This window comes from Poecilia latipinna, unplaced genomic scaffold, assembly GCF_001443285.1.
Source record: "Poecilia latipinna isolate Pla-1442-1.1 unplaced genomic scaffold, P_latipinna-1.0 Scaffold185, whole genome shotgun sequence".
NCBI classification, from domain to species: domain Eukaryota; kingdom Metazoa; phylum Chordata; class Actinopteri; order Cyprinodontiformes; family Poeciliidae; genus Poecilia; species Poecilia latipinna.
Genome location: NW_015112801.1, coordinates 79,714 through 101,656, shown reverse-complemented (window position 1 = coordinate 101,656; position 21,943 = coordinate 79,714). Strand labels below are relative to the sequence as shown.

Below are 21,943 nucleotides of genomic sequence, written 5' to 3'. Positions count from 1 at the left end.
CAGGCCTCTCTCATCTTTTTAAGTGGGAGAACTTGCACAATTGGTGACTGACTAAATACTTATTTTCCCCACTGTAGTTCCAGTTACACAAGGCTCTGTACATGGACTAATATTCATCACTTATATCTCATGCTGTATCTTGACGAAAAAGTCTGGCTGACTTTCAGTTTTTGCATGTCAGTTTAAATACACCTTTGCAACAAACTGCTCAGTCAGTCACCTCCCCTGGTTGACATAAATTTACTACCATCTCTTGACCAGAACAATTTCTTTAAACACTAAATATGTTGATGTGAACACACTGAAACACAGCATCTCTACAAGTTTCACATATCTTCAGATATTTTTTGTTCCTCCATTCTTCTTTGTAATTTGTCATTTCTTTCAGGTCTAATGGAGAGGATCTGTGCAAATCAGTTTTCTAGTGCTGCCCCGGATTCTCAGTTGAATTTAGGTATGGGCTGAAAAAGAACCATATCGACACATGGAATTGCTCAAATCTAACCCATCTAACCCATGCTCATTCAGGAGGCGTGAACACTGCAGGACAGTAAGTTGATGCAACCTGATGTGTTTTTCTTAGATAAAAAACTTTTTACCAATTTAACCTCCCTGGAACTGTCACCAACTCATGGTGATATTAGAGAAGCCAAAGACGATGGATTGATGGAAGGAAGACAGCCTGGTCTTGCTAACCAAGAAATGAACCCTACCAACAAAAAATATGAGTATTTGTTTACTTGGGATGTTTTTCTGCAACAAACAAAATTCTGAGCCCTCACTCAGACTGCTGGATGATTCCCCAACATTTAACTCTAACTTCTGTACCAAAACAGTTCTCTTTTCTTGAATCCCAACCTTCCACAACAAGTCAAAAAATCTGCATAGAATCTATTATTTGCTTTTGCAGACCACACAAGTTCAGGATACTGTATCGACTTGTCTTTGTTTAGAGAAAGGCTTTACTTATTTCCTGAACGTGCCTAAAACTACGCATGAACCTAAATTCAATTTGCACAATACCCGGAAACCTAAATCCTGACAAAAGACCAACTTTGAACAGTGGTGTTCAAAGTCGGTCTTCGAGGGCCGGCACCCTGCATGTTTTAGCTCCCTCCCTGGTGGTAGTAACAACCTTTACAGCATGTCAATGTTCTTCTTAGGCCTTCTGCAAAGCCATCATTTGATCCAGGTGCGTTAAACCAGGGAGAGAACTAAAACATGCAGGATGCCGGCCCTCAAGGACCGACTTTGAAAACACCACTGAACATCGAGGACGAATTCATCGCTGAACACCTCACTACAATAGACCGTATTACTTCATTTAAATCTGGGATTCCTCTTATGAAAAGCCTTTGCTAATCAAACCTGTGTGGACACATCAAAAGAAGTAATTTTGTCAGCGAAACTCTCTTTTCATGCATCAGGGATACAACTGTAACACGATTTGCATGCAAGGCCAGAAACTGTGAGCCCCTGCTAGCATACACAGTGCCTATTTGCAAGGCATTAATTTAAAATTTGTTGCAATGGCCGAAGTGTTGGCAGCGAATGGAAATCTGATGTGAACACAGTCAAATGCACAAATCCTCAGCGCCAACCTGACAGCAGAAGTGGCATGTGTTGTCCAACACTGACTCGTGATGTATGTTGCACTGAAAGAGCGAAGCACGAGGCATGGCTGTCTGCCAGTGTCTGGCCACATGCAAATGAATTGTCATTTGGGTAGGAAACATGGGGACGTTTGACAAAAAAGAAATATGACAAAAGCTACCATCTGGATTTTGGTTTTCCATGTGAAATCACGGTCAAATATTTACACATGCACAATGGGGAAAAAAAAAAACACAAACATGCAATGAGAACTGCTTAGGAGGAAATTCCCTTCGATCACTGAGATTTTCAGTTCTACAGAAGTTTTCAAGACATCACTCTAGAACTGGATTTACTAAACTGCAACGTTCTTAAGGAGCGTCTTAGTTGCATATGTGAATTTCCTAAAAAAAAATAAAAATGTATATTTTATATATACACAATTTTTTTTTATTTTATATGTATAAAATAAAACAAAATAAAGAAATATGAAAAATTTGTGATCAAACTTCTATGGAGAATATTTTCATCTAGTACAATATAATAATTTTTTCATAAGTAAAATTGATTCTGCTAAAAATAAAACTTTTGGCGTTATCCTGAATGTAACTGTAGAACCTGGTCTCTTTGGAACGTTTTGATTCAGTTGAGCTTTCCGAGTTATCAAAAATATTCGCTTCAAGTTCCTCCATGCTGGACCTAATTCGAGCTACATTATCGAAAGTGTTCCCTTTATATGTTTTTCCACTAGACTGCCTCTAAGCAGTTAGATCCCGGTTTGGTCCTGGTTCGGTCCCGGTCCGATTCATTTTCCATTAGCAGATCCAGATCGGCTCTGCCCGTCTGTTCTCAGATTTTCATACCTACTTCAGGGGTAGAACTAGCTGGACCAAGTCAGTTATGGTGTTCCGCTTATTTGTGCTACCCGTAAATCCGTCCTACCTTGTGGTAATGCGCACATCAATGCTACGTCACAGTAGGAAAATCTGACGAGGTAGCACTGATAGAACACCGACAACCTGTCTTGCAGGACAAACTCCTAACTCTAAAGTCACAATTGCCAACTTATGTATAGCAATCAAAGCTGCTGTTATTACTCTTGTCCCATTTAAGTTTAAGGCTTCACAGCTTAGATTTTCTTCACATTGTGTGTGTTCAGCTGCTTGTTAAAAGACAGGCTACCACAAAAAGCAGATACAAGTATTAATACTTACAGGTACATCCACATACTTTGAGGCAGCTTTTACCTTTAAAAGAAAGGCACAGAAAGGGGTTAGCATCATTACTCTAACTGTGAAACCGCTTTTATGAGGAAGTGCTACTGTACTGAGACTGTTCATAGCACAGTGGTTAGTGCCTGCTGAACTAGCAGCCGTGACTTGCAGTGCATTTAGCAACAAACGTGCACTCACTAATTCAATATCCTTTTTTCCCCACAATACTGCAGATATCCAGCTGAGATGTTAAGCTATTTCATGGTGAGAGCGCCTTCATAAAAGGTCAAACTGTATGACACGAAACACCAAACAGCTCTGAATCCAAAATGACTGATTATCAAATTACAATGTTTCAGTTGATCAGGAAGGTGACATACGATCAACAGGCTGATTTTTAAATTCACTGCAACTGATAAGCTTGCAAGAATTATGTTAATAATGGAAATTTAGATGATGAATACTGTCAGAAGGAATGAATAAAGGATGTACTTACTGTGAAAGATAAGAAGGAAGAGAAGAGGGTCCCTTCATCATATCTAGAGAGTTTAGATAACACACTCTCTAGAATGACCACAAACTAAAAGCAAACCAGGAGAAATATTAAACCATGATAATCAAAGGATTTGAAAAGTACAAAAAATGTTAAATGTTAATTGATTTGAAGTTTTATTCAACAAAAATATCTGCGGATAATTGTTTTCCATCAGAAAGAGAAGTCCAACACAGAGGCATCTTTGGAGTACAACATGGTCCCAGCTGTGCATGAAGGTGAGACCATGCACCTTTGACACCTAGGCTCTTATTCCGTGCCCCCCCTCGATTGTCTGCCACCGAACTTGTAGCACCTGCACTTGATGGGCTCAGGGGAAGAGAGTCCACTCAAGCCAAAGCCTGACCACCAGGTTCTCATCGGTGAACTCCCCAGCCCTGGTCTCTCTCGTCCAAATTTACAAGTTTGTCTTTTTTGTGTTCTGCAATTCAATCAAAGTCACTGAGTCAAGCTTTGTGTGACCTCATCCGTTTAGGACAATTTGCCATTGAAGATGCTGACCACAAAGCGGTGGCCCAGACAATGGAGCCCCAACAGCGATAAGGGTACTCAAACCTCTCGTCAGCGTGGCTATTCACCAGAAGGAAACATCTGAGGGACTGCTTTGAATCCCAACAAATGTGTCTTTCCTTTCATTTTCTCACGTTATGTGGTCTAAAAGCACGCTCAGTGGTGTTGTACCTTTGCAACCAAAAGAGTAATCATCTCCTTCACCGTCTCCTCAATCAGATGGTCGATTTGGGAGTGGTATTGTCTCTGCGGATGAAAACAACACAGTATTAGGCATTTTATCTGCATTTATAAACATTTCTGAAAGAAAAATGACATCTGTCCATGTGTCTTTTTTTATTTCCTCAGCAAATTTCTAAACAATAGATCTCCATCTATCCAAAAGATTTTATGTTTTCATTTTAACATTTTTTAGCTATATTTGAGTGTTTAAAAAATAAATGCTTATGTTTTTTACAAAATTGTTTTTGTTTTTATACTAAATAAAAATTATATGCAATGAAACTAAATAGGTATAAACTAGATTATTAGATAACCATTAATTAATCCACCACAATGATGGTAGTAATACAAACTGGGGGAGAACAGAGGATAAGAAGGGACCTTTATGAATTCCTCTGGTAAAAACGTTGTGTTTTAAGTTATGCAAATGAGAAAGGGGTAAAGTGAATTACTCACCTCTCTTGGTACTTTTATTTTAGTCATTCATTATAGAAATAAAATATACAAATTTAGGTGAAATATGTAAATTAATGAAGTGCTCTGCGGATATTTATTTCACATAAAGGGAAAGAGAACAGAGAAAAGAACTTAAGAAACATTCATTCAGCAAAAATAATCTGCTTTTACGGAGAGGGGTAGAAACACTGCAAGAGGACTTCTTTCCTCTGACAAAACTGTGAAGGACTTAGGAATAATGAATTCATCGTCAGTAATTAGTATCTGTCTGGAGACTGTGCAAAACATGAGATCTCTCACATTCATCCCATGTATATTCAATACTATCTACACATATGGTAATGAAATCCAAACAATTCAAGTGAAGGAAGACAGACAGTGAAAACTGATGACTAATTATTCATTTGGGAATTAATGGGGGGCCTGGGTGCGGGGAAGAGGGTGGTGTGACTCAGGAGTTTCATTTAGATTTTGGTCACACTTACCCATTGTCTGACAAACTCCATACGGTAGAGAGGGACGGAAAACAGAAAACGTCGCAAAGGAAAATGGCATGCCACGTGCAAAATTACACAAAAAGCAGATATGTAAAAGCAGTCAAATGTTCATCTCGCATAAAAAAAAATGCTTTTACACCTTTGTAGGCATTTGCCCTTAAAAGTGCTCCAGCCACCACAGCAGCAGTTTCAAACTGGAGTGAGAATATTAAAGGAGAAGATGGAAGAGAACTGAAAGGGAAACCTTACCTCCTGACCGAGGTCCACCTCACACAGTTTGGCCGACTGGGACTTGGCATCCACCATGACATTAAACATGGTGCAGATGGACTGAGGCACGCGGAAATCTGTGGTCCGGCTGCTTCTCTGCAGCTTGGCCTCAAATGCTGCCCGTGTCCTTTAAAAGGCGGAATGACTGTTCAACATCAAAGCCACATATATCTAAATGAAGATATATGTGACTATATGTATATGTATACACACTCCCTGGCCAAAAAAAGAAGTCTCCACCTGAATTTAAATGAATAAATATGTCTGAGCCTCCAGCTGGATAGTTGGGAACTGTCTTTCTGTCATGATGGTATTAAGTTTTCTGACCCACATGCACAGACACCATCAGGAGACAAGTAAAAATCAAAGACTTTATTATAAAAACAAATAAATGTTGAAAAATCCAGGGAAAAACTGGAGGCATGGAATCAGAAACCCTGCAAGGAGACAGAACGGATGAGGTCGAGCTGATGGTCGAATGTCTAGAAAATTGTGTACAGCGATTACTTGAGTTTGTTGTGGATGGGGACGCCAGGGAGAGGTCAGCGGAACGCGGTTGTTGGTTCTTGTGAGGCTTTCCAGGAAGCAAATAAGCATCTCACAGCCGAGGAGGAATGACAAGGAAGGAGGATCGTTGGAGGAAATAAATCTTGTGACATTGCAGAAGTTTCTCGAAACAATGCCACAGCAAATGTGTGCTGTAATCAAAGCTAAAGATGATCCAACAAAATATTAGTGTGGGACCCTTTCTTTTGGCCAAGTGGTGCATTAGCAATTCTCCCGTCGGCTAAGAAAAGAAACTCTGACCTAAAACATTAATCTAGCAATATGAATACCCTGTCCAAAAAGTGGTTACCGTTTTATACAGGATTCTATCATGTCACTGGACATCAGCTTCAGCCTGGTTTCTAGGTGCTTGCCGAACTCTTCTTCCGGCCAGTGGAGATCTCTGATGAACGTCTGCAGAGCGTCCAGCTTCCAGAACAGGTCCTCTGAAGTTGCTGAGCCATTGCTACAGAACCACAGATCAGAATCATATAAACCCAAACTGATGACTGAGATACAGCAAAAAAACATTCCCTGCTTATTCAATTGTTCTATTCATACAATAATATTTGTACTCATATTCATATTAAGTGCAAGAAAAAAGGTAAGAAATGAAATGAAGTCATCAAGCCTGTCTAGCTACAATTTTCAGTGTCAAAAATGAATAATTTCATAGCCAATGGTTTTATCTGAATAAGATATCTGCATGATGAAGCATTCACATTTGCATAATTTGACAAATTAAAACTGTCATACGCATCTAACAGGAACTAGAGCTAAATTGTAGCTGTTCATCAGCCACTGTATATGTAAGGTAAATTTAGGAAATGTGTGAGAATGATTTTTTTTCAATAACTTTTCACATACAAGAAGAAGATGGAAAAAAGAAATGAAACATTCTTCAACGCATACATTTACAAAAGATTAGGACTACTCAGGAAGAAACTCAGGGAAAGACAAATGTACATGATAACATTGATAACTACACAGATCTTAGGGTTCAACTTTCTTTTAAAATCAGGTTTTGATGTTAAAAGAAAACCTTTTCTTTGTTAAGACATTAAAATTCAAGTGTCACATAAAACTCTGATTATGTAGAAGAGTGCCAAAACCATTACCGACAGCAGTATCTGTCATGATATGCAGTGGTGAGGAAGACACAGCAGACCCAAGTTAAGGCTGAAGTGTGATTGATGATGAATTTAATGATAAATAAACACAACAGTCCAAAATGCAGGCAGAACAGAATGAGGACAACACTTGAGACTCAATAGACGCAGAAACCTAAATGGATACACAGAAAAAACCAAATCCTCGCAGTATTAAAGTCATTAAAATCATGGGGTCAATGTATGAGATCAAACAAATACAAATGTACTTGTGCATTCCTGAGCTACAAATACACTGAACAAAAACACAAATACAACACTTTTATTTTTGCTTCCATTTTTTCATGAGCTGAACTCAAAGATCTCAAATAGTTTCTATATACACAAAATGTTCACACATTTAAATAATTTGCTATTAATTTGGCACGCTTCACCCTCCATAGCCCAGAACATGTGTGCGTGCTACGGCACTGCAAGAGCAATACACACTCTGAATCACAATTAGCTGTTATCCAACTGAGTGGAGAAAAGTTGGGTATTTGTGGGAGGCTAACACTTGGTCCTGTTACATTTGGTAGTTTGGGCATTTGGATGTTGACACTCAGCAGAGTGCTTGCTATGCTCCTGTGGAGAGAATAACAGAAGACATGGATCTGCAGTCAAGCCTGGAGCAACAGAGGCACACAAAGCAACGTGACCAAGAGAATGGTGGAGGCCTACTTGAAGACACAATTAAGACATTTTTAGAAACATATTAGGAGCCATGAAAAAAATGGGCTGATAAGAAACAGCGCGATTACAATAGGCCTTCGCAGCGCTTAGCTGCTCGGGCCTAATAATGGATGGATCTGTCTGTAGATCGGTTCTAAAGTTTTTTAGTAGCCAACGTCATCGTCACAAGATCAGAGCGAGATGAAGGAAGCTGGTAAAAAAGAAAGCACAAGCAGCGATGCAGCTTTGTGGAGCATTGACTGTAGGGAAGACTGTTTGCATGTGTAGCCAGAACCAGGAGACGTCTGACTCTGATATGATCAACTTTCGTGACACAGATATCTTTCATAATTTCATAATCATGATTTTCAGCCAGCGTTGACATCCTGGTTTACTGCGTCAGAATTATGACGCATGTCTCATAAATGGCACAGTGTGACATAATTGTTCAGACAGCAGGGATTTTTAAAATTATCGATAATTTTAGTTCCGTATGTAGAAGCAGTACAGATCGTATTTTTTTGGGGGTGAAGAGATTGGAATTGGGTTGTGCAGACTGCCTGAAAAAGTCAAGATATGGGCAAAAAAAGCATATTTGTGTCGGATTTGCCTGTTGTGTGAGCGTAGCCTCACTCATCAGGCTCCTCTCCTGCGGAAGCAGTTCCTAGTTCCAGTCCACGAGGCAGACGGCCGGTCTACTTATACTAGTAGGCTTAAAACTTTTCTTTGTGATGAAGCTTAGAGTTTAAATATCCACCATGTTGTCTTCAAATAACATGGTGGATGTAGGAAGCTGCAGTTGCTGGATCGTTGTGTCTTGTGTCTCTGAAACAGTTGTTTTCTTGCCGATGGAAACAAACTGTCCTCTAGGACGGCCCAATATTTTATTGCTCATTTTACCTTCTACTTTTACAAGCCTTCCAGGGTACTGCTGCAAAGATGTATCCAGAGCATGATGCTGTCATCACATCTTGTCTGATGGTCAAAAAGCTGCATGTTTTCACTCGTCAGTCATAAGAACTTTCTTTCACTTGATCATGCAGTCTCACTCATGCCTTTTGGCAAGCTCTCACCAAACATTGATATATGTTTTCTTGGCCAAACTTGGCCAACACGACTGAATCAAATGACTGAATGACCTCATCAGAATGCAGTCACGTTCTGACAGTCAGTTCTGCTAATGATAGAGAGCCACAGGCACCCCATTGTCAGTGATTCTCTTGGGCAGTGGCGCCCCCAAGGGGGTGCCATAGTCACCCCTGGAAAGACGTTTGCCACCCTACCCCAGGGAATAAAGCCTACAAAGGCTTGCGAGTCAGAAAATGCAGTAAGAAAACAAAATTCACAATCCTTAAATTTGAAGCAATCCAGTAATGAGGGTAGAAAATAACATGGTGGATGTTATTTTCATTGGAACCAACCACAAAAGTTGGTTCCAATGAACAACTTTCAAAGGACAAAAAACTATCAAAGGTAAAACTGAGGTGAGAAGCCATGAGAACCTGCTTCTCCTTTGAAAGACAGTCTGCAAACACACACTAGAGATTTTTATTAGAAATGCAACAGTACCAAATATGACCATTCTACAGAAAAATGTATAAAGGTACCACATTCTCCAAATAATTTCAACAAGTATTTTTTATGCACATACTATACTACACAAGATTTTGTTTTACATGTAATGCGGTAAAATTAACATAGGTAACAGATTTAAAGTGGGATTACAACAGGGAAACAAAAAAGTACAATGAATGAAATGTAATAGTAGAGAGTGTAATGCAGAACTAGGACTCATCCTGTAAAGTGGTGTTAGCATAAATGTTATTTTTGTGCTGCTTTCTCATGCTGTATTTGCTTGATGCATTTATTATTTTTCATGATTCACAGTTGTTCATAGTAGTTTAGCATTGACCACACACAAGATAATTGCTTTGGTACATTTTTTTTTCTGTCTACAACAGTAAAATAATTTTGGGGTTCCTGTCTCTGTTCCTCTCCGCTGTGAGTGGCGCACAGTGCAGTGCGGAAAAGGACGTGAGGAGGATGGGAGGGAAATGAAACACGTGACGGAAATAATCCTAAAAGTACAGGGGTCTGTGTGTTGATGGCACATACAAAAAAATGTATGTTGTTACAAGGAATTTGAGTTAATCCAGGATTAACACGTTCATTTTAACATATCTAGTTAAAAATAAAAGCTATGAAAATGATTCCAACAAGCTGGTTTTATTTTGGACTCAACTGTATGAAATAAGCCACGTGTAGGTAACTCTACAAAGAGTATAAGAGAAGATAAAAGAAAAAAAATGTAAATCCTTACTTTACTGGTTCCCAGCACTCTCTTTCAAAGCCTCTGTGGATGGACTGAGCGATGGACGACTCCATCAGGTCCACGTATCGCACCACCAGAGGGGCGTACAGGTCCTGGAGGTGTTTGTGGAACTTTCCATTGCACAGGTTGTCTGTAAGACCGAACCGGAGAAGAGAAATAATGTGTCAAGCATGTTTCTTCATGTGCAAATTACACCAAGCACAATATAATCACCAGAACGAAGGGACACATCTTCACTGGTTATCCATAAAAACCCATCGACTTCAAGATTCTCCTTCTCTCCTTCAAAGCTCTCCATAACTTGGCACCTGTGCACCTCACTGATCTTCTGAGCTTCTCTTCCACAGCTCACCTGTAATTCTGATTCTATGTCTTCATTTAAATCTAAGCTTAAACCTCACTTCTCCAAACTTGCTTATTCTGCTTACAGCCACTTCTTTCTGTTATTAGTTCTTCTGTATTTGATGTTTAGTGACCTTGAGTGCTTTGAAAGACATCTTCAAATAAAATGTGTTAATATTATTATTTTATCATCATGATTATACGTCGCACATGTTTTCTTTTGGAGTAAAAGTAAGGGAAGAGATATTCAGTCAAGATTCCCAATTATTTACTTCAGATACATTGATAAAAAAAACTAAATCAAATTTCAGCTCACATGTAATTTACAGCTACATTTTTTGGGAAAACTGATTTTTAATTTTTTTTTTATTCCATTACTACAAATGAAACATTTGTTCTCCTGCCTCCCCATTCTTGACAAACAAAAGGTCAGAGTCTTGGGGTGTTTCTAAATCCAACACATCACGAGCATTTCCCCCAGTCTCAGCTGACTCCCAACTGGTAAAAAGGCAACACTGACAAAGACCACAGGAGATAAAATGGAGGCCAGTGTGTGCTAATGTGATGCCTCACGGCTCCATGCAGCGTGTCTGCTTTTTCTCTCCTTCTCCCTCTTTGTTTTTCTCTCTCCCTCTGAGCATGTGTTTGTGCGTTTGTGTGTTGGCATTTGAGTCAAGGTCGATGATACACAGTAGGTGCAATGTTTGTTGTGTTCCCTGATTGCCACACTCCAAATTAGCCACTTGAGCGGCTGCTGTCCACTTTGATGTGTTGTATCCAGGAGTGTGCTTGCAGGGTTCGCCACGGCGAAGCTACCACTGCTTTAGACCTCATTAACTCCTCGAATGGCAGCCCGACTTTGGCGCCTGTCTAGTTCTATGGCTATTTACTACTGCATAAGTGCACCGCTGTGGGGCAACAGAACAGATGACCTTCTGTGGTAAAGATGTCCCTGCTATTATATATTTTACTCATGCGACTAGTTACTCTGTCTGGGCAGTTAGAGCTTCTGCTGGGATTTATACCGATACAGTGCTCTGGGTGTACATATTTACTGATAATGAACACCCCGTTTTAAGGGTCTATGACAACTCATAATGAAGTAATTGCCAATAACTTAATCATTCTAGCATTGTAAATGTTATGAAGCCAATAATGATAACCTGTCAATGGTGTAACCAGGTATTACTTTATTGATTCAGCAATAACCTAAATCCTTTATCAATGTGGGTGACATCAGAAGCTCATATGCACCCACTAAAAAGACACATAAGCCTTTTTATCCTCACTGTCTGACATTGACCAAACTTCTGCTGTTTCAGGTCAGCTGGAATTATCTAAATTATTTCTATTCGATAAATGCCACAATATTTACAGAGAGAATATATCAAAGATGGATTTATTATTGTCATCAAGATTAGAAGTTTGTAAGTCTTTCCTCAGCATTTCACACCATCACCTGTATGACTTGGGTCAAACGTTTTGGGTTTTCTAACATAAAATTCTCACAATAGAACTAAGTCAGGTTGGTATGCTGCCTCACTCACACATCTTTTTCAGAATCATTTTGATTTTATGCTTAGGACTGTTGTCCACTGGGAAGACCTATTTGTGCCCAAGCTTTAACTTCCTGGATGAGAGTTTGGATGTTGCTTCAGTATTTCCACATAATGTCCTTTCTTCATGATTCAGTAGATGCACCTTTGGCTGTAATCCCAGCAAAGTGTGTGCATGCGTGCGTGCATGTGGATCGATCTCAGCCAGGCTTGCATGTCTAGACACTGTAATTTTATTCCAATCTTCCTTGAAAAACTGTCCCAGTTCTGTCAGGTTGGTGGGGACTGGCTGTGAACAGCACTCTTTAAGTCATGTTCTTTATTGGACTGAGGTCTGGGCTTTGAGTACTCCAGAACGTCCACCTTCTCGTCTTGAAGTCTGTGTAGCTTCAGCTGGATGCTTCAGGTCGTCATCTCGCTAGAAAATAAATGTCCTCTGAAGTCGTAGTTCTCCGGCAGATGGAAACAAATTGCGCTCTAGGATTTCTCTAGATTTTGCTGTGTTTATTTTGTGGCCCATGTTCACAAACCTTCCTGGACCTTCTGCAGAAAAGAATCATCAAAAAACACGATGCTTCCACCACCATGCTTCACAGGCAGGATGATGTGTTTGTGGTGATGTGCAGCCTTTGGCGTTCGGCAACAATACCGTCTTATCTGAAGGCCAACAAGCTTCGCTTCAGTCTTCTGTCAAGTGGAAGAAAGTTCTTCTACTTGGCCATGGGGTTTCTGACAAAATGGGGTTTAGTTTGAAGTATTGCTTGTTACTCTGATTGAGTAACAATCAGAGGATTAACCAGACTTACTTCTTGCTTTTTAACCTACTAGCCATGTTGTATGTCTGTAGTGTGTGTGTGTTTGTGTGTTTTTTGGGGGGATGGGGGTCTGAGGATGTGGTCAAAACTTGATTCTGGTTGCTGCAGGTCAGCCATCTCTTTAATGAACTGCATGCTCTTGCCTGCAGGAACACTGAGGAACAGTCTGCAGCCCTGTAAAGGATACACTTCAGTGTTCACAATGTGGACTCAATCTAGAAGGTGCTAATTGTCCCTTGGGAATGTGTCCCCTTTTTAGTTTGCCAGTCGGGAGTCAAGGAGAAGGCGAAGCATCGTCCACTTATTTGGCGTAACTGAAAAGACTGCAAATAGCTTGTTATGCTCACTTGTTAGTGTTATCAAATTGGCCTCCTCCTGATTTTCCTTCACATTTTCAGCTGTGTGAAAGTAGCAACTAAAGTGCATAGCAATGGACGTGGTTACACAAGGCAGCATAAAACAAGGACATTGCTGGGTGCTGGTTAGAGTACTGAAGAAAAAGAACACAAACAGAGACAAGCAGGCTGCTATGACTAAAGTTAACGTTTAAGAAATATGGCAGTCCAAGACTCAAGTTCTTTTTAAAGACCTTTAAATACGTTTACATTGAAAAATAGTAGATGCTCTTTGATAGGTTCTACAATTGTTGCACCTCGAGGTAAGAAAGATCAGCATCACTGTTACTTTTCTATAAAACAAAAACACAACTAGAGTTTGATAGCTTAGTTGTAGAGGCTTTTTGACTGAATCATATGACTAATGTCCATGCAACATTGCAGACACATCAACAAACACAGCCCCACAACATCCAGAGCATTACAGCGGAGGTATTACGTAAATTATTTATATGCTATTCCCTCATCAAAAACATACCTGGAGTGTTGCTTTGATTCTTCCATCCGTATTTGAGAAATCCTTCAATCTCCCATGGCAACCATTCGGGGGTGCCTAAGCGCTTGCCCATACAAAGCCCCGCATATTTATCCAAACCTTAGAATTAAAGTTTCCAGCCTAGCATTCCCCTTTCAGCCCTGCCCCACCTTCTCCACTCAGTTCCTCCAAACTAGTGGCAGCAGTAATTAGCAAACACCCAGTGGAACTTTAGTGAAAAATGCAATCTATTAATAAGTATTGAAATCCAATGCATGGACAATACTGAGAGTGTAAGAGGTCTCAGCATCCTATCTAGTTCTATCAAAGGTTATATTCACACTGCATCCTGAAGTGACCTGATTCTGATTTTTTTGTTGTTGTTGCCTTAATGCGACCTGATCTTTTCATGACGGACAGATTTGTTCCACTGTGATCCAGTGGACATATTCAATCTTTTCAAATACGAACGAGGCTGGAAAAATCATTTCATAAGTAATACAAATGATGTCATATTTTGCATTTATAAAACCTCAATTAAATATAATGCTCAGAGAATCAAAGTGACTCTACATGTAGTTAACCTCTCTGTAAAAGAAAATGGCCGTCTGCTTCTTACATGTGTTGACTTAACTGGAAAGGACTTAGCGTTACAACCACTAGCTTCCATGTTCCATACAGAGTGTGCGCACACAGTTCAGAGTTTACTAAAACTGACCCATCTGTCTCAATCTGGCAACACAAAAATATGATTCAAGTGGCGTCTGTGCAGTCGCTCCCTCTACATACAAACAAGTTAATTGCTTGAATGAAGTAGCTCACTTATGGGATCAACATGCTGTCTGCCCCTGCCAAACTACATCTACAGGTTGAAAAAAAAAATAAAAAAATGTGTTTTACACCAGTTCCTCTCACAGTTCAACCTTAATCAGAAATACATTTCATTGTGTCTGCATGGGATTATTGTTAATTTCTAAGTCACTCACAATCCACTCTCAGGAAGTCATTGAGCAGCTGGAAAAGCGGGAAGCTGTCCCAGCTGTCAGGCGGCTGGATTTCAAGGGCTGCGTCCATGTCGGCCGAGTAAAGACACAGGAAGGTCTCGGCGTGCTCCACCATCAGGTCCGACCACCACGCAAAGGCCTTCGCACGGAGCGCACATTGACAGACAAGAGTCCGAAAAGCAAAGGGAAATCAAAATGTTGAGAATGAGGAAAATGTGTACAACTATAGTCAGTGAAGGTGAATCTCTATTAATATGTGTTTGCTAAATCTTAAATAAAAAACTAACGGTTAAATGAAACCTCACTGATCTGCTGGAATGACTCTTGGCTCTCTCTTTTACTTATCACCACGTGGAATTAAGTTGCTGAAAATAAAGAATTCATCGTGGGATCTCAAGAGGAGGCTTCTTCACAACTTGGGGCACAAACAACAGTTTTTTTGGCAAAGAGATCGACATGCTTTCCTCAAGGCCCGCTGAGGGAACAGCAGAAGCTCCTTGACAAGCATGGTAGGGAGCTACTTAAACACTTACCCACAGCTCCTTCACTCAGTCGGTCGGAAGAAAGGAGCCAGCGAAGTGTGCCGCACACACATCTCTTAATCAAATAGATGCAGTGGAGCAGGTGTTGGCAACCCCGCTACTCTCATGCACGTCGAAAATACAATATTCTCCATGCACCGCTGCTCTTGCTGAGCCTCTTAGGACAGAGGATCCGTGGTGTTCACATCAAGCTGTTAGCACTGTAATGTGAATGTACCCACTAGTTTCTATGGCACTCGTTGTGGTGGGAGAGGTAGAGGGGGATGAGGGGCTCATGCACTTGCCATAGCAGCTCTTAGCAGCGAATACTTGATGTGGAAAAAGTTGGGAAGAGAGGGACGAGTCGTTGCCACTCATGTAACAGCGTCTGATGACGACTGGCTCTGACTTGAATGAGTTTCATGTGCAGTATGTTCAGTTATTTAAACATACAAAGGTGGCAATAAGTTATATAAAAGAAAGAACATCTGGATGAAATGTTCAGCGGGGCTATGAAAAATGCAGTTTTTAAAAATGATGTTTTCTACACACTTTGTATTGCACACGCATTGTTGCATAAATGTCTAGCAGTAGAGCTTTGGCTATATTCACTATGAAGGTGCAGAACTGGCTTCATGGCACAGTATAAAAGCCAAAATCTAGACTCCTTGCTCAAAAAATAATCTTAGCATGGAAATCTGTTATTTCTGTAATCAATGTTCTGTTTTTGCTGGATGAATAAAAATATATAAAAAGAAGGACAGCTTGCCTTTACTTTTAGGTTATATGCATAAATATTCAGCTGATCGTATCAGAGATAAATACAGTACAGATGGTCTAGGGCGTGTTGTTTACAAATTCTAGGTTGATCATTTTTCTTGTCAATATAAAGTTTTATTTGAAAAAAAGTTTGTGTCCAAACATCTAAGTAGCTTCCTGCAACAAAGACATGACAGTCGTTGGAGCCGTTGGAGCCACAGTACAGTAGTCTTAATTTTGGCCTTAATAAAGCATCATATAAACATAATAGATAAATGAGATGTAGATGAATTGGACTTGCAGAAAAATATTTTTTAAAAATAGAAAACCTTAAAACTTCTTTATGGTAGTTAAATAAAAGTTCTGAGGCTGTTAAAAGGTTTTCGTTTCAAAATTGTAAAAACTTGCTAAATATTGGTTCATGACAAATTTGTGCCTAAATACTTTTACAAGATATCCAAACATATGTCAATGCTAATTTGAGATACCTTGGACTGAAGAACTATTACATGGTACTATTTTTTAATTTGGAGAATCTCTTGACGCCACCTTTGTTTGTCCACAGATTTCCTAACTGAAAAGCATTCCATTTTTTTATCCACTTGTACCAAAACGTTTAGGAAAAGATTTTGCCTTCCGTTTGTGGGTTTCAAGTTTTACTAGACATTGTTTGAAAGATCATCTTATTTCAATTCACTAATGATAATTGAACAAATGGTTACATAAGAGGCAAGGAGGAGGGGGGTTGTAAACATGAGTAGAATTGAAGCGAAATTGGAGGAGTGGCGTCAGGCAATAGAAAGCAGGCCTCACATTTCTCGACTTGTTCAACAACAGGAACTTTATTCCTGTGCCTTTTTCTTTATAAGTAGCTTGCAGGAAACAGGACGGCATATTAAGGAATGATTTAGAGTAAATTCCTGAAAAAGTAATGTTTTTTGTGGGGGGAGGAGAGGGGGGGGTTCTCAGGTCAAAGGTCTGTTTTCAATACTGCTGAAGTGCTTGTCAGTCCTTCTGTATGCAGCTTGGCGCATTTATCATACAAAGTACCGGTACAAGCACTTGGCTAGCAGTGGATATGTGTTAAGCATAAAGGATCCTCTGCAACAACTGTATCATTATGTGCATGCGGAGGGCCTGGAGGGGTCAGGGTAGAGGGTCAGAGACAATACGCTGATTTACATACCTCTTTTCCCTGCTCAATATACGCAACGTGCAGATCAAATAAACAGTTGAAATAAAAAGCAGAAAGGAAGTAAATACATTTTCTTTCATAGCACACAATAAAGCCAGAAAATAATTAAAGAGACAGGCATATGAAATGATAGGTCTATGAAACTAACACGCTAACTCGCTAACATGCTAACACGTGGCTCATATCAGTTTAATGTGCTCCAAGGTCAGTTACTGCAAATGTAGTTCTTATTGACCTTTTACTTAAGATTGTTAGAGTGTGAACATTTTTTTGTTTTGAATATCTTGCGGGCATTACACAAATCAGTAGCTAAAAGACATATTTTAGGGAGCTGGGAATACACTGAGTGTGTGCGTGTGTGTGTGTAGGTGTGTGTGTGTGTGTGTGTGTGTGTGTGTGAGTAGATGAAGATGCTTAACAGTCCACTGACCTCAGCATGGTGTTCCTCATTCTGCTGAAGCACCTCGATAACCAGCTCAGACAAACGGATAGTGTCCTCCAGCTTTTTGGCAGGGGTGACTAACCGGCCTACATTTTCTGAAGCACAGGGGTTAAAAATCAACAATCACTTTTTTTTGCCCCCCCTCTGAGGCACAGCTTTTTGGATAATGTTTGCATGCAGCCTAAATGTCCTAATGAACAAAAGGAAGTACCATGCATGCTGTTAAATTGATTACACATTAAATCTAAAGGTTTCAGTCACTCAAGAATTTGGATTTAACTGGTGTCTCTCAAGTGATTCATATTTGACCTTAAATTGATACAAAACATGTATGTATGCTAAAAGGTTTTTAGTAGATATACATGTTTTACAACAGGTTGAGTAAAAGAAAGAATAAAATATCCTCTTACTATGACTGGAATCAGAGCACAACACTGAACATTGACTTCCATCTCAGAGATTAGGCATTTAAGTACAATTTGAAACCAATTCATATTTGCCTTGGTTAAAGGTCATTGTGCAAAATCACACACAATGCATGTTTAACACCAAAACATACATACTTTTAAATCCAAAACTATCTATCTATCTATCTATCTATCTATCTATCTATCTATCTATCTATATCTCTCTGTAGATACATAGATATATATGAGGAGTTGTTCCTTTGCAGAACAGTGATGACATCATCTAATAAAAGCATGGGCATGATGAGGGACATAAGCAGCAACACTGAACACTTATCATGCAGTAATGTTGTCATCTTTTGATTTTATTCAGAGGTTCTAAGTTACAATGTGTCTGTTGAACTTACATTTCACAATAAATGTATAAATACATGAGCCAAAACATTGTGACCATTCAGAGAACGATGATGATGATGACCATCTCATAACACTGGTGGAAGTCTGGTTAATTATAATTTATTTTCAAAATCAACATACTGCTAGTTTCATGTTGACACGTTTCCAAAGTCCTGACAAACAAGTGTGTTACTCCGCAATGGTCATGATATGTTGGCTCATCACTGCAGGCTACACTAAATGAAAGCTTGACCTCCACACCTTCATTGTGTTCAGTGAGAGGTGTATTTATACTATGGCCAGAAAATAATCTAACTTCTTGTTTGACAGAGCCTTGTGGAATCAGCTTGTGACAAGTTCCACTAACCGGTGTTTGTAAGTCAGAGTAGATTTACAGATCTGTACGTAAAAGGCCATGGTATAAGGATGAGAATGAGTTTAAAAGTGTTAGAATGCAGATGATTTTGATAAGGTATATAAGGCAGATAATGGAATTTGAGGCAGAAACACCATAATACAAATCAAAGTGCTTCCACTTCATCCATTATGCTCATATGTCAGAAGAGCAAGTTAAGTTTTATCACTTACAATGGGACAGTGAAGTTAGCAGGCATAAAAGGCAGGCCAGGACTCTAAAAGTAAAAATTGAATTATTTGAGACTGGAGTAATTTGGTTGGATGATCATTCAGAGGAAGAATACACAATAACCAGGCTGCTCAGCCTGCTTTCAGACAAAGAGTACAGAAAGAAACATTTAATGGGAAATTATCAGATTCAAGTCAAATACGGTGGGTCTCATCCATTTACCGCCGGCTTCCAAAGTCATTTCATATTAATTCACCCAATGAACTACAATTCTGAGGCTGATTCACGAGTTTTCTTAAAAAAGAAAGAACATATGATGGCAGTACCACCATCAAGTGACAGTGATTTGGCTGTTATAAACAGTCATGTATGAATAATGAGAGTAGCAGGTGACCAAAGTCACACCCTTGTGGTACGCCTGTCAGGATGCACTCTGCCATTCGGGCCATCTGTTGCTAAGGAAGTCCAGCAACAGACAGGAAGCTGGCTGCAGAGACAGCTTATTATTGTTCAGGTGTGTAAGGATTGTTTGTAAACAGGTTATATCATTAGTTATATTAATAACTAATATAACTAATGAAATCAGAAATTATTTTTATTTTAAATTACATAGCTAGCACCCTTAGCTGAAGCGAGCTGTAATCTTTATCAGGTTCTGCCCGGAAATGCTAAACTGCTTTGAAATGACACTTTGCGCCACTGCTGTTCTGCAGTCGAACATGTTGTTAAAAGTTTCTCTTTCAGCTAAAAATGACTGAATGTGATCCTTTTGTTTCCTTTTCGTCATAGTACTTATTAATGTGAAGCTCCGCCATGACATTAGTAAGACTTCTACTGATACCTTAGTTTCTAACTTTTGCAAAAAGCTGATCAGAATATTTATCTTGACTTTTCTCTCCACACTGAGAATACAAGAGGTTTGGGAGATCAAGGTTTCTTGAGTGATGCACTAGATAAGGTTATGTTTAGGACATCACCTTGATCCTTTGCTTTTTTCTGAGATTTATCTACTAGGTGTGAGGTAAATTAAAAGAGCAGGTCACCAGGATGGAGAAGAGGAGGAATGAGAATGGGGGGTTATCAGGATCAGGGTAAGAGAGAAGACATGAACATAGCATAGGTAAAATACAGAGGAAGACATACATCAATAAATGCCAATTTTACACAGACTCTTAAAAATGTTTAACCTACTACCCGCAGGTTTATTCTTAAGGCGTCATTCTAAATATTAACCACAAGAAAATTAAACACGATTTTTTTTTATTTCAGGTTTGTGCAACTATTATCCGGATCTAATGTCTAGTTGAAGTTCTTCACATAAACATAGTTGTTTGTGTCAACAAAAATGAGACCTAAAAATGTCCAAAACAATTGTTTAGGTGTGCTGTTGCTATGGCTTTAACACTCGAAACTATTTACAAGAAAGCAAAGTAAAAATGCATTCAAGTCGCAGACAGACAGAAGATGGGAGGCAAAAGCAGGACAGGCAACACAGATAAAGCAAGTAAGGAAGTAAAGCAATCTATAAAGCACTTTTGACAGTTGTGGAAAAATTGCTCCAGGACACTTGGAACATAATCTAGAGAATATCACAAGTTAGTATTAATAAACAGAGTACAATCAAACCAAAAGATGCTAGTCAGCATAAAAAAAAGAAGCATTTGAGATGGTTGGCACAAACTCTGCCTAAAATGGGAACAATACAAGGATCCATAGGAGGGCGAAACGAAGCGAGCGAAAGATACTCACGAATAGTTAAATCCATCACTTGAGACGCCAAGCAGAAGACAGGATGCTCATACATCTCTCTTTTTTTCCCTACAAACAGAGGAAGGATACCAAGGCATGCAGGAGGCCAAGGTCAGAGAGGATGAGCATAGGAAAGACCGGTGGCTGAGGGGAATACTGTGTGATGGTAAAATACCAGAATGATAGCTGTGGAATACTGTTTGACTTACTAGATAATGTAGTTAGTAAGGGAAATGGATGTTATTTATATAATCCCCTTCTATTTGAGTACGAGAATACTGAGCTATAAATGTGTATCTGTAGAACAATGCAAAGTTAATCTTGTACAAAGCTGTCAAGTAGATTACAAAAAAACTCACCTTGTCATTCAGAGGGTCTGGTCTCAGAATATCAAACTTTTATTTCTTTAATTTGGCTGTAAATACACTGTAGCCAGGTAGACATGCTCAGTAACATCCAGCTTCTCTTTTTCCCACATTTTGTTGTGTTACAGTCTTATTCCAAAATGTGTAAAAGTTCTTCCTTTCCTCAAAATTCACCATGAAACATGCTCATACTGGTGATTAGACACATTTTTTTAAAAGATGTGATTTCATTTTAAGAAGTGACTGAATATCGATCTAAACATGCTGGAAAACTAAATCAAAAAGAAAGACCTCAGGATTAAGATTTCTCTATTTGCCATTATAATAATCTAGTGAAAATAAATGCATCCACCAATTATTCTGTCATGTTTTTCATCTGATGGTGGTATCAAGTTGCTTTATTAATAGACTTTATTTGGTTGTAAAAGTTCAGCTCTGTGTCAATGATGTCACCTCGGTTTCGTGAAGCTTGATGGGATTTTGCTTAGGACTCCTAGGCCTGTCGCGATAACAAATTTTGATGGAGGATAAATTGTCCCAGAACTTATTGCGATAAACGATAACATTGCTGTTTTGAAAACATTTTGAAGTAATATAATAGTAATAATGGCATAAAAATGCAAGAACACATTCTCAAAGATCAATAAACTTTATATTCTAGTAAACATTTAAACTCTGGAACTGGAGGTCACTTGAAATATCCAAGATAAAGAAAACAACAGAAACAACAAATAAAATTAATTATGAAGTCTCTGTCAACAATATTATCTTTCAAAAATAAAGGACTAGTTGAGACCAAAACACCAGACTGAATACTTCCATTGTTCAGTTTTTGGTAAAAAAAAAAAAAAAAAAAAAAAAAAAAAAAAAAAGAAAAAAAAAAAAAAAAAAAAAAAGTTTTGGGGTTTTTTTTTTTATTGCAA

The 21,943-nt window shown here is 39.0% G+C and overlaps 1 protein-coding gene across 5 annotated transcripts in view; it reads right to left on the bottom strand.

The window, feature by feature from the left end:
- cadpsa (Ca2+-dependent activator protein for secretion a) overlaps nt 1-21,943 on the bottom strand; it is a 94,999-nt gene that overhangs the window by 27,499 nt on the left and 45,557 nt on the right. For 2 of the 5 annotated variants that reach the window (XM_015030516.1, XM_015030515.1), the window contains exons 17-26: nt 20,656-20,724; nt 17,506-17,612; nt 17,067-17,075; nt 14,583-14,739; nt 10,002-10,143; nt 6,172-6,327; nt 5,295-5,442; nt 4,042-4,116; nt 3,304-3,387; nt 2,808-2,840 (exon numbers count right to left, since the gene is read on the bottom strand). In XM_015030516.1, the coding sequence (XP_014886002.1) occupies nt 2,808-2,840; nt 3,304-3,387; nt 4,042-4,116; nt 5,295-5,442; nt 6,172-6,327; nt 10,002-10,143; nt 14,583-14,739; nt 17,067-17,075; nt 17,506-17,612; nt 20,656-20,724 (980 nt within the window). The remainder of the gene's footprint in view (nt 1-2,807; nt 2,841-3,303; nt 3,388-4,041; nt 4,117-5,294; nt 5,443-6,171; nt 6,328-10,001; nt 10,144-14,582; nt 14,740-17,066; nt 17,076-17,505; nt 17,613-20,655; nt 20,725-21,943) is intronic. The other 3 variants (XM_015030518.1, XM_015030517.1, XM_015030519.1) reach the window with 3 other exon arrangements.